The 15143-nt window shown below is 28.4% G+C and overlaps 2 protein-coding genes across 2 annotated transcripts in view; one reads left to right on the top strand and one right to left on the bottom strand.

The window, feature by feature from the left end:
* LOC122505114 overlaps positions 1 to 14239 on the top strand; it is a 63497-nt gene extending 49258 nt beyond the window's left edge. The window contains exons 3-7 of the mRNA XM_043616575.1: positions 56 to 64; positions 1233 to 2981; positions 6437 to 6559; positions 10047 to 10077; positions 11827 to 14239. Of these exons, the coding sequence (XP_043472510.1) occupies positions 56 to 64; positions 1233 to 2981; positions 6437 to 6559; positions 10047 to 10077; positions 11827 to 14131 (4217 nt within the window). The 3' untranslated portion in view covers positions 14132 to 14239. The remainder of the gene's footprint in view (positions 1 to 55; positions 65 to 1232; positions 2982 to 6436; positions 6560 to 10046; positions 10078 to 11826) is intronic.
* LOC122505132 (putative ankyrin repeat protein RF_0381) lies at positions 5744 to 10100 on the bottom strand. The gene is made up of 2 exons (XM_043616594.1): positions 9970 to 10100; positions 5744 to 8810 (listed from the first exon to the last, which is right to left on the bottom strand). Exon 2 carries the CDS (start codon positions 8730 to 8732, stop codon positions 6438 to 6440), a length of 2295 nt encoding a protein of 764 aa, XP_043472529.1. The 5' UTR covers positions 8733 to 8810; positions 9970 to 10100; the 3' UTR covers positions 5744 to 6437.
* Positions 14240 to 15143: the final 904 nt, after the last annotated feature.

Raw genomic sequence — 15143 nt, 5'->3', positions numbered from 1 at the left:
TATGATATATATATAAGTGAAAGAATGGCACAAATCCTATCACCTAAATTTTTAGGTTGTGTTGGTAATTTTTGAAAGTAATAGTGCGAAAGGAAAAACATTTTTTAATATAGAAAATTGATATTTAAGTGTTTATATTACGTCAAAAATATTCAATAAAAACTGATTGCGATATTACATAATAGCAAAAAAGGAACTTCAATATAAATACATTTATATACAGGTGGTAATTGAATTTCCAGGAAATTTGCTTCAAAACGAGGATTCTTTAATTCTTATCTGAATATACATACGAATATACCTTCGACAGGGTTCCTACAGAATACGGAAATCATGGAAATGGTATGGAATTTTTAAAAGGCTTCTGGAAATCATGGAAGAGGCCTGGACTTTTAAAAAGTTTCTAAATTTTTCCTATTTTCCATTTTTTCTCTTCAATACAAATTCAATTAGAAATTTTATGATATAATATATATTATACAACGTAGAAATTAAATTTAAACTTACACTGGAATTTCCTAAAAATTTGACCTGAAAATCATGAAAAAGGTATGGAATTTTAAATTCGGATTTCTGTATAGGAACCCTGCTTCAAGCTCTACTATTCCACGGTGAACGTTAAAATTTCAGAAAAATTAATTCTCTATTGCTTTGAGTCAATTAGGCGATAGAAAAGAATTTAAAGTTTCTATTTTTCTGAATGCGTAGATTCACGATTTTCAACGTTTTACAAAAAAAATATATATGGAAATCTATTCTTTTTAACTGACAAATAATTTTTTTTTACAATTAATTACAACCTTACTATTGTTTTAAAATTCTATTAATTTTAATATTTATGCGAAGTAAAATGTTCCAAAGTACATTTTATAATATCAGTCGCAAATTTTATTGAAAATTAGTAAAATATCACTTTTGGGTTGAAGTTAGTTGGGACCCACAGTGAACTTTCATAACTTGCATTTTAAATTTATTTTTCCAGTTCTTTGAAAATAAAATAGAAAAATTTTCTTTTTAAGTTAGAAGTTATTTAATATTAATAAAAAAGTAGTAATCGCACAATTATACTGCCGGTAGTTTATTTTCTTTGTTTCTAAGAGAAACGAGAATATGTGACGCTGTATAACTGTTATTTTATGATTTTCCAGTGAAATTAACAAACTCTTTGTTTACAGATTTTCTCAATTTCGATGTCAACAAGTTTGATCCAAAATTGTTGAATAATCTAAAATAAATCTCAAGGAATAAAGTGACAATGTCGTCGATAGAAATTGAGTCTTTACAAAATGCATGTTTCTCTGGCGATAAGTGGACAGTCAAGAATATTCTTTCTCAAAACAATTTTAATAATTACCTCGCATCATCTTCTGGTTATTCACTACTTTGTAGTATGCTTCGTAACGAAGCAGAACACGCAATGTACGAACAACATTTACCCAATTTTCTCGAAATTACAAAACTTCTTTTGCAACATCCTGTGAAAGTAAATGACGAAACTCAAGATCACGATCAGACTCCACTTCATTTTGCAGTAGAAATGAGAAATGTGGAAATCGTAAAAATTTTACTGGCAAAAGGAGCTATTGTTAATGCAAGAAATCAGAAGTTAAATACACCTCTACATATTGCTAGCCAAATTCGTCATAAAGAAATTTCACTTCTTCTTTTACAAGCAGGTGCAGATGTAAACGCTACTACTGATACAGATGACACTCCACTTCATTCCGCAGCCAAATATATATCCGATGATGACAATGGCGAATTTCTAAAGATGCTCATAAATAATGGTGCTAATTTAACGGCTAAAAATATTGATGGCCTGATTCCTTTGAATTACGCCGTTTATCGTCTATCTTTGAATAGTGCTACAGTTCTATTGGGTGAAAATCCAAATACTTGCGATATGACTCTAAAAGTGGCTTTCTGCCTTTCCTTTCTACGTTCCTATTATCAAAGAATATATAATCTTAGAATTTATAGAGAACATAGTTATAAACGTATAAGCAAGTTAATCTGTGAATTATTTTATAATCATGGTTTCAGGCTTAACATCGAAGACATAAAAAATATGCCAATTTCAGAGAAGTTGTCATCAGTCTTTCTAGATGAATCAACCAAGGAAGAATATAGAAACATTGTGCAAAGTCTTTTCAATATAGAAGAAACATCCTGTGACGAAAAAATGAGGCAAGAATTTCTGGAATATCATGTATTAATAGGTGCCATTAAATACGGAGCTATTGATATTTTTTACAATTTCTTACCAAATGTTTGTAACGTAAATACTTGTCTGATTGATGGTTACACATTATTGCATCATGCCTGTGAAGGAGGACGCTTAACTATTATTAACGAACTTTTGGCACGTGGCGCTAACGTTAATTGTATTAATTCCGAAAATCACTCTCTACTTTACTATGCTAGCGTTTTCAATAGAGACATGAATATTACAAAACTGCTTCTGCACTATGGTGCAACTTGCCTTCCAGGGGAAATGGAAGCAATGTTTGATTATTTTAGATCTAAATCTGAATACCATAAAATATTTGATTTGGCATGTGATCACAACGTAAATTTAATCTTAGATCGAAATTATCCTAAATGCCCTAACGAACTCGAAGAAATGAAAAAATCAAAAATTAGTGAAACTGCTGTGACAATGTATGATCTCCTAACTATGTCACATAGACGACTTTCTATTTTAATGCGAAATAACGATTTTCTCGACTTTATAAATTCATTTGATTTTAAAACTTCATTTCCGAATTTCGCCCGTCGATTTAAAGTGCGTGTAAATAAAGCAAAACTTGAGAAGCGATTAATAGAATTAAGTTACGACTGTTTTCGAATTCTAGTAAAATTTCAATTACCCATTCTCGTTTTAAACGAAATTATATCGTACATGGACACTGCAGATTTACATCGATTTGTAATTGCTTCATCAATTAAATCAGAAATGAAAAAAACGGTGCAATTCTATTGTTCCGAATAGACTAAAAGTTTAGTTCCCATTTCTAATATTCGAATCAAGAACAATGCATTTAAAGACAATGTATAGATTTAAAATAATTATTGTTAATTGTAACAAACAGTAAAATACATAAATATGTTTAAGTTTGTGTAATAAAAATGTAACTAATGTACAATTAACTGGGATATTTGTACTTGATAAGTTAAAGCATTCAAGAAAGCAACGTAATTCTTAACAAATTTATAAATTCTATACATAATATGTATAATTCTTTCTTTGCGATTTCGATACTGAATATTATTCAGTATCGAAATAGCAAAAAAGGAATTGATTAAAAGTTAAATAATGTACCTGCTAAATGACATAAAAGAAATTAATGTTAAATTATTTTTGTACTTAATATATTTCTCTTCATACAGTTATTGTCTATTTTCGAATAAGAATAGGACGAAAGCATATATCTTGGATCAAAAGAATTCTGAAAATTTATAATTATCGAACTTATTTAATTATAAAAACTTTATAATATTGGTAATACCAAGGAATGTAATAAATAAATTAAAAGTTAAATAACACTGTATGACAGTAAATAATTACTTTAAATTGGACCTATTCCTATAACGTGTTCATCTTGAGAAACTAAAAAATGGTATATGTACTATTTTAAAAAAATTCAATTTTAAACTATATTTTATAAATAATTATTAAATAAATAATGTATTACTTATTTATTTATTTAACAATTATATATAAAAAACAGTTAAGGGGTAAGGCCAGTGTTAAAAAAAATCAATTTCTTTTTTATTAGTTACAAAAATTTTTTGAACCTTGTAGAATAAAGAACAAAAGGTTTTATACATTTCCGAAATAGATTTCATTGAAACGAGTCCTTTTACCGAGCGCGCCGGACTGCTCCGCAACGACTATTTGCGTCGGATGGCTACCTGCTGGACAGGAACTGCTCGCAGATGATGATACAAATACTGAATTATGTCTTTACGTTAATGGAATTGTAGATTAATTGTAAAAAATTATTAACAGTAAAACTTTCCACTTTTTCATAGGTATGTTTTATATATCTCTAAGATCTCTAAACTTCAAACGCGTTTTTCTTAAAACACGTTTCTTGAAATCGACACGCAGCATAACTCAAACAAGTTTCATTATTTTTAATCGGATTTTTTTATACATCTTTATAATAACATTTCAAAAGAGAAACACTTAAGGGCTTTTCGATAAATTAATTTAAACATTTGTTATAAACAATTGAGTGCCTTTTTGGTAAAAAATGAGGTTTTTTTCAAATGCTTGCCAATTACACAAAAATCAATATTTTTCAAAACCCTTACGTGTTTCTCTAGCTATTATTATGTAGATAAAGAAAACAATTTTTATTTAGTTCCAGATTTAATTTTGTACCCTGTGTGCTGCGTGCCGCGCAGCTCTTACAAGATAAAGCACTTTACGCAAATGTCATCTGTAGTTCCGCTATTTTGTAACATTTTTTATTGCAATTTCGTATTTTTTTATTTTAATATAAGACTAATAAGTAATAACATACCACATCATTATAATTGTATTCCCTTACCTTTCATAAAAAAAAATTCTTGAAAACAAGTGTTTTTTTGCGTTTATTACAGTGTTGTTGGATGCGAAATTTGGTAAGCTTTACGATGATAAGCCTCAAGATAAGAAAGGTTTATTTGTTCGTACAATATTTACTTTTTTTACAAATTTTCATTAATTAATTAATAATTCAAAAACAAAAAAACGGCATTTTTTTCTTTTCGGGCATTGAAAGTACACATATTAATATTTATTAGTTTAAAGAAAAAAAATTTTTAAAAAGTAAAAATATTTTTGATCTTGAAAAAATAAAGTAAAAATACTCATGTATTCATCTTATTAATGTATTTATTCAAACTTTTTAATATTTTAAATCAATATTACTTGTTAATCATTAGAAATTCTTTAGTGCAACGCTTTTATAGATCTTCATCGAAATGGAATTGCGTTTATAACGAATTCTTGAAATGATACAGTTTTCCACCAAGCCGACGATATCTGCCATCAAGGGTTGAGGACCTACGGGTCGTAAACTAAAAATAATAATCACTTTAACTAAAAATAAATATAATTTGTATATAGATTGATAGATTTTTGTCTGTTTATAAATATTTTAAGATTATAAGCTTTACTTTTTGTAATAATTAAGTAATTAGTTATTATTTAAATATAATATTTTATTTTAAAGAGCATGACATTTTGGTGAACAGATTTTGCTGGGCATTTTTGGACAATCGTAAAAATTTATCTCAAAAAATAGGGCGCTTAAGGCTTTTTAAGAGGCTTTCTTCATTATTCAAAAACCTGACCAAAAACCGCGCTGTTTCGGACAAATTTCGGATTAGTCCGAAATCAATCCGAATTTTTAACCAAGGTTAGTAAGTATGCTAACAGTATTTGAATTTTCTCTAGAAAGCAAATTTACACAAGGTTTAAGATTGAATTTTTTAAAAACATTTTAAATCCTAACAGACTTTAAATTGAATTTTTTAAAAATAGTACATATAATTTTTTTAGTTCATCAAGATAAACAAGTTACGGTAGGTCCGATTTAAAGTAATTTGTTTACTATCACACAGTTATTTAATTTTTAATTAATTTATTACATTCATTGATATTACAAATAATAAAAAACTTTTATAATTAAATAAGTTGGATAATTATGAAATTTCAGAATTCTAGAAGGAGAAAAAGATTCTTTTGTTCCAACATATATGATATGGTCCAAATATTCTTATTCGGAAATGGTAAATATAATTGAATGCAGAGATATATTAAGTACAAAATACAAAAATAGTTTAATATCAATTTTTTTATGCCATTGAACAGGTTCTGATAAATTTTTCATTGTACAATAGTTCAATTTTAATTAACTGATGACATGTTTAATTGTACATTGCTTAAATTAAAATGAGTTTATTTTGTACAACTTTAATAATTGAATTTTTTTGTGTTCTAATTTATCGAACATTATTGATAAATTGTTTAATTGTACATTGTTTTATGTTTTTTGTTATAATTTATCAGACACTTTTAACAATTGCTTGGAAATATAATAAGTTCACTTAACGACTTTAACGATTGAATATTTTTTTTTATTATTAAATTTATAACATTGTTAAATTTTACGTTCCTTATTTATATGCCCTAACTTTTCAGGTACAAAAACCCAGTTAATTTGTACATTGGTTACATTTTTATTACTCTAACTTACGATATTAATGTATTTTAATGTTTGTTACAAAGTACAATAATTATTTTAAATCTATATTGTCATAAATTATAAATTTCAGTACATAAACTGATACAAAAACTTTTTATATTACATCAAATGTAAACTGATCGAAATAAATGCATTGTTCTTGATTCGAAAATTAGAAAAGTGAATTAAACTTTTAGTCTATTTGGAACAATGGAATTGCACCGCTTTTTTCATTTCTGATTTAATTGGTGAAGCGATTACAAATCGATGTAAATCTGCAGTGTCAATGTACGATATAATTTCGTTTAAAACGAGAATGGGTAATTGAAATTTTACTATAATTCGAAAACAGTCGTAACTTAATTCTATTAATCGCTTCTCAAGTTCTGCTTTATTTACACGCACTTCAAATCGACGGGCAAAATTCGGAAATGAAGTTTCAAAATCAAATGAATTTATAAAATCGAGAAAATTTCCATTTCGCATTAAAGTAGAAAGTCGTCTATGTGACATAGTTAAGAGATCGTGCATTGTCACATCAGTTTCACTAATTTTTGTTTTTTTCATTTCTTCGAGTTCGTTAGGGCATTTAGGATAATTGTGATCTAAGACTCTTAAATTTACGCTGTGATCAGATGTCAGGTGAATTATTTCATCGGATTTAGATGGAGATCTTGAAAATTCAAATATTGGTTCTGTTTCCCCTGGACAGTAAGTGGCACCATAGTGCAGAAGCAGTTTTGTAATATTCATGTCTTTATTGGAAACGCTAGCATAGTAAAGTGGAGTGTGGTTTTCGGAATTAATACAATTAACGTTAGCGCCAGCTTCTAGAAGTAAATGAACGCATTCAAATCTATTCTTATAAACTGCGATGCAAAGTGGGGTATTATTACTGCAACTGTAAGAATTGATATTGGCATTGTTAGTTAATAACATTCTGGTAATTTCTACCCAATTGTATTTCACTGATACATGAAGGGGTGAAAATTTATTTCTGCCTCCAATTGCATTCACATTGGCACCACGTGCCAAAAGTTCGTTGATAATAATTAAGCGTTCTTTTCCACAGGCATGATGTAGCAATGTAAATCCATCAATCAAACAAGTATTAACATTACAAACACTTGGTAAGAATTTGTAAAAAATATCAGTAAATCCGTATTTAATGGCACCTATTAATACATGATATTCTAGAAATTCTTGCCTCATTTTTTCATCGCAGGATGTTTCTTTCTTATTTAAAAGACTTTGCACAATGTTTCTATGTTCTATCATAGTTGAATGATCTAGAGTAACTAATGTCAATTCCTCTGGTATTGACAGATTTTTTATGTCTTTGATATTAATCCTGAAACCCTGATTATAAAATAATTCACTGATTAACTGGTATTCACATTTATCTCTACGGTCTGTGCAAATGTTTAGGTCAGGTATTGTTTCATAATAGGTACCCAGAAAGGAAAGGCAAAAAGCCATTTTTAGAGTCATATCGCAAGTATCTGGATTTTCACCCAGAAGAATTGTAGGTTCAGTCAAAGATATATTTCCAACGGAGTAACTTAAAGGAATCAGGCCATCATAATTTATAGCTGTTAAATCAGCACCGTTATTTATGAGCATCTTTAGAAATTTGCCATCGTCGTCTTTGGATAAATGTTTGACTGCCAAATGCAATGGAGTGTCATCTGCAACAGTAGTAGCGTTTACATCTGCACCTGCTCGTAAAAGAAGAAGCGAAATTTTTTTATGACGAATTTGGCTAGCAAGATGTAGAGGTGTTTCATCAAACTCTGTCTCAGCATTCACGTCACATCCGATACATAATAGAAATTCCACAAGTTCATAACTCTCACTGTTCACCGCTCTGTGTAACGCTGTATAACCCCAACAATCTTTTTCCTCAATATCCCCGTCACTATCAAGAAGCATTTTTATTTCATGCTGTGATAAAATACGCTTAATACTTGCATTAACACACACATCATGAGGTGTCCTGGAATTCTCATTATAAATTTTTATATCAGCTCCATTTTCAAGTAGAAGTTGAATAACACTTTCAGAAAGATTATATTTATCTGAAACAGCAATATGCAGAGGTGTATTTAACTCTTTATTGGTTGCATTAACAACAGCCCCTTTTTCCAGTAAAATTTTTATGATTTCCACATTTCCATTTTGTACCGCGAAATGAAGTGGCGTCTGATCGTGATCTTGAGTTTCGTCATTTACTTTCACAGGATGTTGCAAAAGAAGTTTTGAAATTTCGAGAAAATGGTTTAAAAGGTGTTGGTATGACATGTAGTATAGTTGTAATTCACTTTGATGTTTTACTGAATATATAGAATTATCAAGCATACAACAAAGTAGTGAATAACCAGAAGATGATGCGAGGTAATCATTAAAATTGTGATCAGAAAGAATATTTCTTACTGTCCACTCATCGCCAGAGTAACATGCATTAAGTAAAGACTGAATTTCTATCGACGACATTGCCACTTTATTCCTTGAGACTTATGTTGAATTATTCAATAATTGGATCAAACTTGTTGACATCGAAATTGAGAAAATCTGTAAACAAAGAGTTTGTTAATTTTACTGGAAAATTATTAAATAAAAATTATGACTTAATTGAAGGTAGGGCGCATGTAAAGGCCCTAAAGTGGATTAGTAAGAATTTTTATTGCATAGAATTTTATTCTCTAGAATATAATTTTAGCGGAGTATTTATTTCGTACAACGTGAGCTTGGAAGAATTTCCATTAAATCGATTATCAATGTTGTAGAATCTTTATTCGTAAGAATAGTAATGAGTCACAAATTAAATATGATTCAAGTTTAATTGTTGAGAAAAATTGTTTCCCAGAATTTAAATTAAACTGAATAGAAATTCAAAAGAATATTAATTTATCACAAGGAATTTTAATTTAGTAAAATATTTATTCGTCCGAATTATAATATTTAACAGAAAGTCAAGTTTATCGAGTTTCAATTTGCCAGAAATCTAATTTGACCGAATATCAATTTATTATGTGAGTCGTGTTTTCGTATGGACTTGCTCTTAAATTTTTTCAACGGATTTTAATTTCTTACAGTTTTAATTGTATTTTAAGATTATTTTTAAATTTTTAAAAGGCGCAAAACATTCAAAAAAATCAATTTTTTATAAACAATTTATTAAATTATTATTAAAACATAAACTTTTTAAAAAATGTCTAATTCTAAACGAAAATACATTTTATCCTTATTCTCGCTTGGATGATTTAAATCGGTTCATATTCATTTAAGAGAAACAAAATTTTGTTTAAAAATATTCTTTGGTAGACCAATTCCTAAGGCCAAATAGAAATGTTTTTCAAATATTTTGATTATAACAAAGAATACTTTTATTTTTCGTAAAAACTTCATGAAATCTAACCCTGTAAAAACTGATATTAGTTTTGAATTTTAAGGCGCAATAAGAGAATAAAAAGTTCACGTGGAATAGTCTTGAAAATTTTCATGATTCTTGTTCTTTTCTCATACTTTTAAACAGCAAAAGTAAGAAATACTGTCCAAAAACAATAGAAATTCTGATTGCTTTTCTCATGTTTTGTTATTATTTTTTTTGAATGAACCTTGAATCGTAAATTTTAAAAATGATCAATGAACATAACCTAAAAATTAAAATCTATTCTTCTCATTCTTAAACGCATGCATATTATTTTTATAAATATTAATAATGACATACCTTATCATGGAAAAAATTTACACTCAAGTTTCAGAAAAATATTTAAATTTTTCATGCTAATTTTTTAAATCCAAAAGGAAAAGACGATTTTAAATACATTGAATACAGGTATGTTTGTGTTTATGTTTACATACTTTGAACTTTTAAGTCTAAATCACACCTCGTCATACGAATGCAAGGTCCACATGTGAATAAAGCCTAAATCGCAAGCATGAAAACCAGGGATGAGAAACTGTAACAAAGTCGAGTTTACGTATGTTACCTAAACATACGAAACAAATTGTCGCAAACGTGTTTTGGCGGTTCATGGTTTTGGCCGCTATATACCTGCTTTGCAAAAATCAACAAAGAAAAAATCGTCGAAATCGTTAGATACAGTAAGTTAATAATCATGTATGATTAGTACTTTTTTATTGAAATATTAATGTTTAAAGTCAGTAACGTAGGAATAAGCGTGTAAGAGAGTATAATTTTATGAGTGAAAGAATAGCCCAAATCTTTTCACCCAAATTTTTAGGTTATGTTGGTAATTTTTAATGAAGATAAAAATATAATTATACAAGCGGTAATTGTGCAACACGGTAAGAAGCCAGGAATAGAGAATAATTGCATTTCCAGGAAATTTGCTTCAAAACGAGGATTTTTTAATTCTTATCTGAATATACATACGAATATAGGGTTCCTAAAGAATCCGGAAATCATGGAAAAGGTATTGAGTAGGAACCCCTGCTTTGAGTCAATTAGGCGATAGAAAAGAATTTAAAGTTCCTATTTTTCTGAATGCGTAAAGATTCACGATTTTCAACGTTCTACAAAAAAATATGGAATTTTATTCTTTTTAATTGACAAATAATTTTTTTTACAATTAATTACAACCTTACTATTGCTTTTAAAATTCCATTAATTTTAATATTTATGCGAAGTAAAATGTCAGAAAAAAATTAGTGAGATTTAATATTAAAAATTTGTTATTTCCGGAATAACTTTTATTATTTTAAAAGACAATTTTATTTTATAAAAATTGAAAAAATTTATTTCAAAAATTTGTAAAATTGATTCTTAAAAAATAAGAATATTTAACAGCTAATTGTAATGTTCAAGGAAAATTTAAATATATTTTATATAAAAAAAATTGACTTTGAAAATAATAAATTTTGTTATTTAAAATCGTTATTCCAGAGTACATTTTATAATATCCGTCGCAAATTTTATTGAAAATTAGTCAAATATATTTACGTGAGATCGATATCTGTGCACTTCGAGACAAAAAATTCGATATTTCGGTTAGTTTTAAAGTCTCCAGGGATTTTTTTTTTGCAAAAAATTCTGGAGAAGATAACGAATCCAAATATTATAGTTACAAAAAAATCGAAGGGGTGCTGATGCTCGAAAAAATGAAATCAAAATTTTTTTTGACTTTTTTTTCGGGCAAATTTTGGATTTTTTTTTATTCAAAGTCGATGCGATTTTCCCATTGAAGCTCAATGCAAAAATCCAATCGACTTTGACATCCCCTTAATATTGCACTGTTAATTGTTATATTATTATAAATAATAAATAAAATAAGTTATTCGTTTTTTTACAAAAATGTACTTTAATGTTTAATGCCCGGTAAACTTCACAATTTTGAAAATTTTTAAAAATCTTTTTTTCCTAAAATCTTCTGTCATAAAACACTACCTTTATACCAAGTTTCACAAAAATTGAAAGACCCATGACCAACTTTGATTTTTTTTGAGAAAATTTCACTCATTTAATGATTTTCCAATGAAATTAACAAACTCTTTGTTTACAGATTTTCTCAATTTCGATGTCAACAAGTTTGATTCAATTCAATAATCCAAAATAAACCTCAAGGAATAAAGTGACAATGTCGTCGATAGAAATTGAGTCTTTACAAAATGCATGTTTCTCTGGCGATAAGTGGACAGTCAAGAATATTCTTTCTGATCACAATTTTAATGATTACCTCGCATCATCTTCTGGTTATTCACTACTTTGCAGTATGCTTCAAAATTCTATTTATTCACCACATCGTCATGACGAATTACAAGAAGAAGACGAAATGTACGAACTTTCAGACAATTTTCTCGGAATTTCAAGACTTCTTTTGCATCATCCTGTGAAAGTAAATGACGAAACTCAAGATCACGATCAGACACCACTTCATTTTGCAGTAGAAACTGGAAATGTGGAAATCGTGAAAATTTTACTGGCAAAAGGAGCTATTGTTAATGCAAGAAATCAGAAGTTAAATACACCTCTACATATTGCTGTTACAGATTTAAATAATAATCAATCTGAAAGTGTTATTCAACTTTTACTTGAAAATGGAGCTGATATAAAAATTTGTAATGAGTTTGGCAGGACACCTTATCATGAGACGTTTAATGATAGTATTAAGCGTATTTTATCACAGCATGAAATAAAAATGCTTATTGATAATGGTGGGGATATGGAGGAAAGAGATCTTGCTGGTTTTACAGCGTTACATAGAGCAGTGGAAAGTGAGGGTTATGATCTTGTTGAATTTCTACTATCTAGAGGATCTAACGTGGAAGCTGAGACACATTATGATGGAAAACCTCTACATCTTGCTAGCAGAGTACGTCATAAAGAAATTTCGCTTCTTCTTTTACGAGCAGGTGCAGACGTTAACGCTACTGCCACTTTTTCAGATGACACTCCACTTCATTCGGCAGCCAAACATATATCCGATGATGACAATGGCGAATTTCTAAAAATGCTCGTAAATAACGGTGCTAATTTAATGGCTAAAAATATTGATGGTCTGATTCCTTTGAATTACGCCGTTCATCGTCTATCTTTGATTGGTGCAACAATTCTTCTGGGTGAAAATCCAAATACTTGCGATATGACTCTAAAAATGGCTTTCTGCCTTTCCTTTCTGGGTTCCTATTATCAAACAATACCTGATCTTAAAATTTCTAAAGAACATAGTAATAAACGTAAAAGCAAGTTAATCTGTGAATTATTTTATAATCATGGTTTCAGGCTTAACATCGAAGACATAAAAAATATGCCAATTCCAGAGAAATTTTCATCAGTCTCTCTAGATTTTGCAACGATGATAGAAAATAGAAACATTGTGCAAAGACTTTTAAATAAAGAAGAAACGTCCTGTGATGAAAAAATGAAACAAGAATTTCTGGAATATCATTTATTAATAGGTGCCATTAAATACGGAGCTACTGATATTTTTTACAATTTCTTACCAAATGTTTGTAACGTAAATACTTGTCTGATTGATGGTTTTACATTACTGCATCATGCGTGTGAAGGAGGACGCTTAACTATTGTTCAGGAACTATTGGCACGTGGTGCCCTTGTAAACGTAAATGGAGGTAGAAATGAATTATCGCCCCTTCATGTATCAGTGAAATACAATTGGGTAGAAATTACCAGAATTTTATTAACTAACAAGGCCAATATCAATTCCTACAGTCACAGAAATAAAACCCCACTTTGCATCGCAGTCTATATGAAAAGTTTCGAATGCGTTAAATTACTTCTAGAAGCTGGCGCTAACGTTAATTGCATTACTTGCAACCACACTGTACTTTTCTACGCTGTCGCCTTGAATATAAACTTAAATATTACAAAACTGCTTCTGCACTATGGCGCCACTTATTTTCCAGAGGAAATGGATCCAATATTTGATTGTTTAAGTTCACAATCTGAATACGATGAAATAATTGATTTGTCATGTGATCATAGCGTAGATTTAATCTTAGATCGCAATTATCTGAAATGTCCTAACGAACTCGAAGAAATGAAAAAAACAAAAATTAGTGAAACTGATGTGACAATGTACGAAGTCCTGACTATGTCACATAGACGACTTTCTACTTTAATGCGAAATGAAAATTTTCTCGACTTTATAAATTCATTTGATTTTAAAACTTCATTTCCGAATTTTGCCCGTAGATTTGAAGTCCGTCTGAATAAAGCAAAACTTGAGAAGCGATTAATAGAATTAAGTTACGACTGTTTTCGAATTATAGTAAAATTTCAATTACCCATTCTCGTTTTAAACGAAATTATATCGTACATTGACACTGCAGATTTACATCGATTTGTAATCGCTTCACCAATTAAATCAGAAACGAAAAAAGCAGTGCATTTCCATTGTTCCGAATAGATTAAAAGTTTAATTCACATTTCTAATTTTCGAATCTAGAACAATGCATTTATTTCGATCAGTTTACATTTGATGTAATATAAAAAGTTTTTGTATCAGTTTATGTACTGAAATTTATAATTTATGACAATATAGATTTAAAATTATTATTGTCAATTGTAACAAACAGTAAAATACATAAATATGTTTAAGTTAGAGTAATAAAAATGTAACTAATGTATAATTAACTGGGATATTTGTACCTGATAAGTTAAAGCATTTAAAAAAGCAATGCAAATCTTAACAATTTTATAAAATTAAATAAATTTTACACATATTCAGTATCATGATCGGAAAGAAGGAATTGATTAAAATTTAAATAATGTATCTGCTAAATAACAAAAAATTAATTGTTAAATTATTTTTGTACTTAATATTCCTTTGCATTCAGTTATTGTCTATTTTCGAATAAGAATAGGACCTCTTAGAACAAATGAAACTTTTTCTTCTTCTGCATTTCTGAAAATTTTTATTTATCGAACTTATTTAATTATAAAAATTTTATAATATTAGTAATATCAATGAATGTAATAAAAAAATATAAATTAATTAACACTGTTTGACAGTAAAAAATTACTTTAAATCGGACCCATCCTAACGTGTTCATTTTGAGGAGCTAAAAAAATGGTATATGTACTATTTTCATAAAATTCAATTTAAAACCTGCTGAAATTCAATTATTTAAAAATAATTCAATTTTAAACCGTATGAAAGTCAAACATTTTATAAAAATACAATTTAAAATCTTGTAAGATTTAATAAATCACATAGAACTTGTAATAACTGCAACTTTTCCAGAATCAATTATTTCCAAAGAAATTCTATTTAAAAGCTCCTGAAATTCAATTATTTTCAAAAAAAATCCAATTTTGAACTATTTTTTATTAATTATAGAATAAATAAATAATTTACTCAACAATTATTTATAAAAAATAGTTAAAATTATGCTTGTTGGATGCGGGATTTGGTAAGC

This window comes from Leptopilina heterotoma, unplaced genomic scaffold (assembly GCF_015476425.1).
Source record: "Leptopilina heterotoma isolate Lh14 unplaced genomic scaffold, ASM1547642v1 Lhet_343, whole genome shotgun sequence".
NCBI lineage: Eukaryota > Metazoa > Arthropoda > Insecta > Hymenoptera > Figitidae > Leptopilina > Leptopilina heterotoma.
The sequence above is the reverse complement of the archived record's forward strand: the minus strand, read 5'-3'. Positions and strand labels throughout refer to the sequence as shown.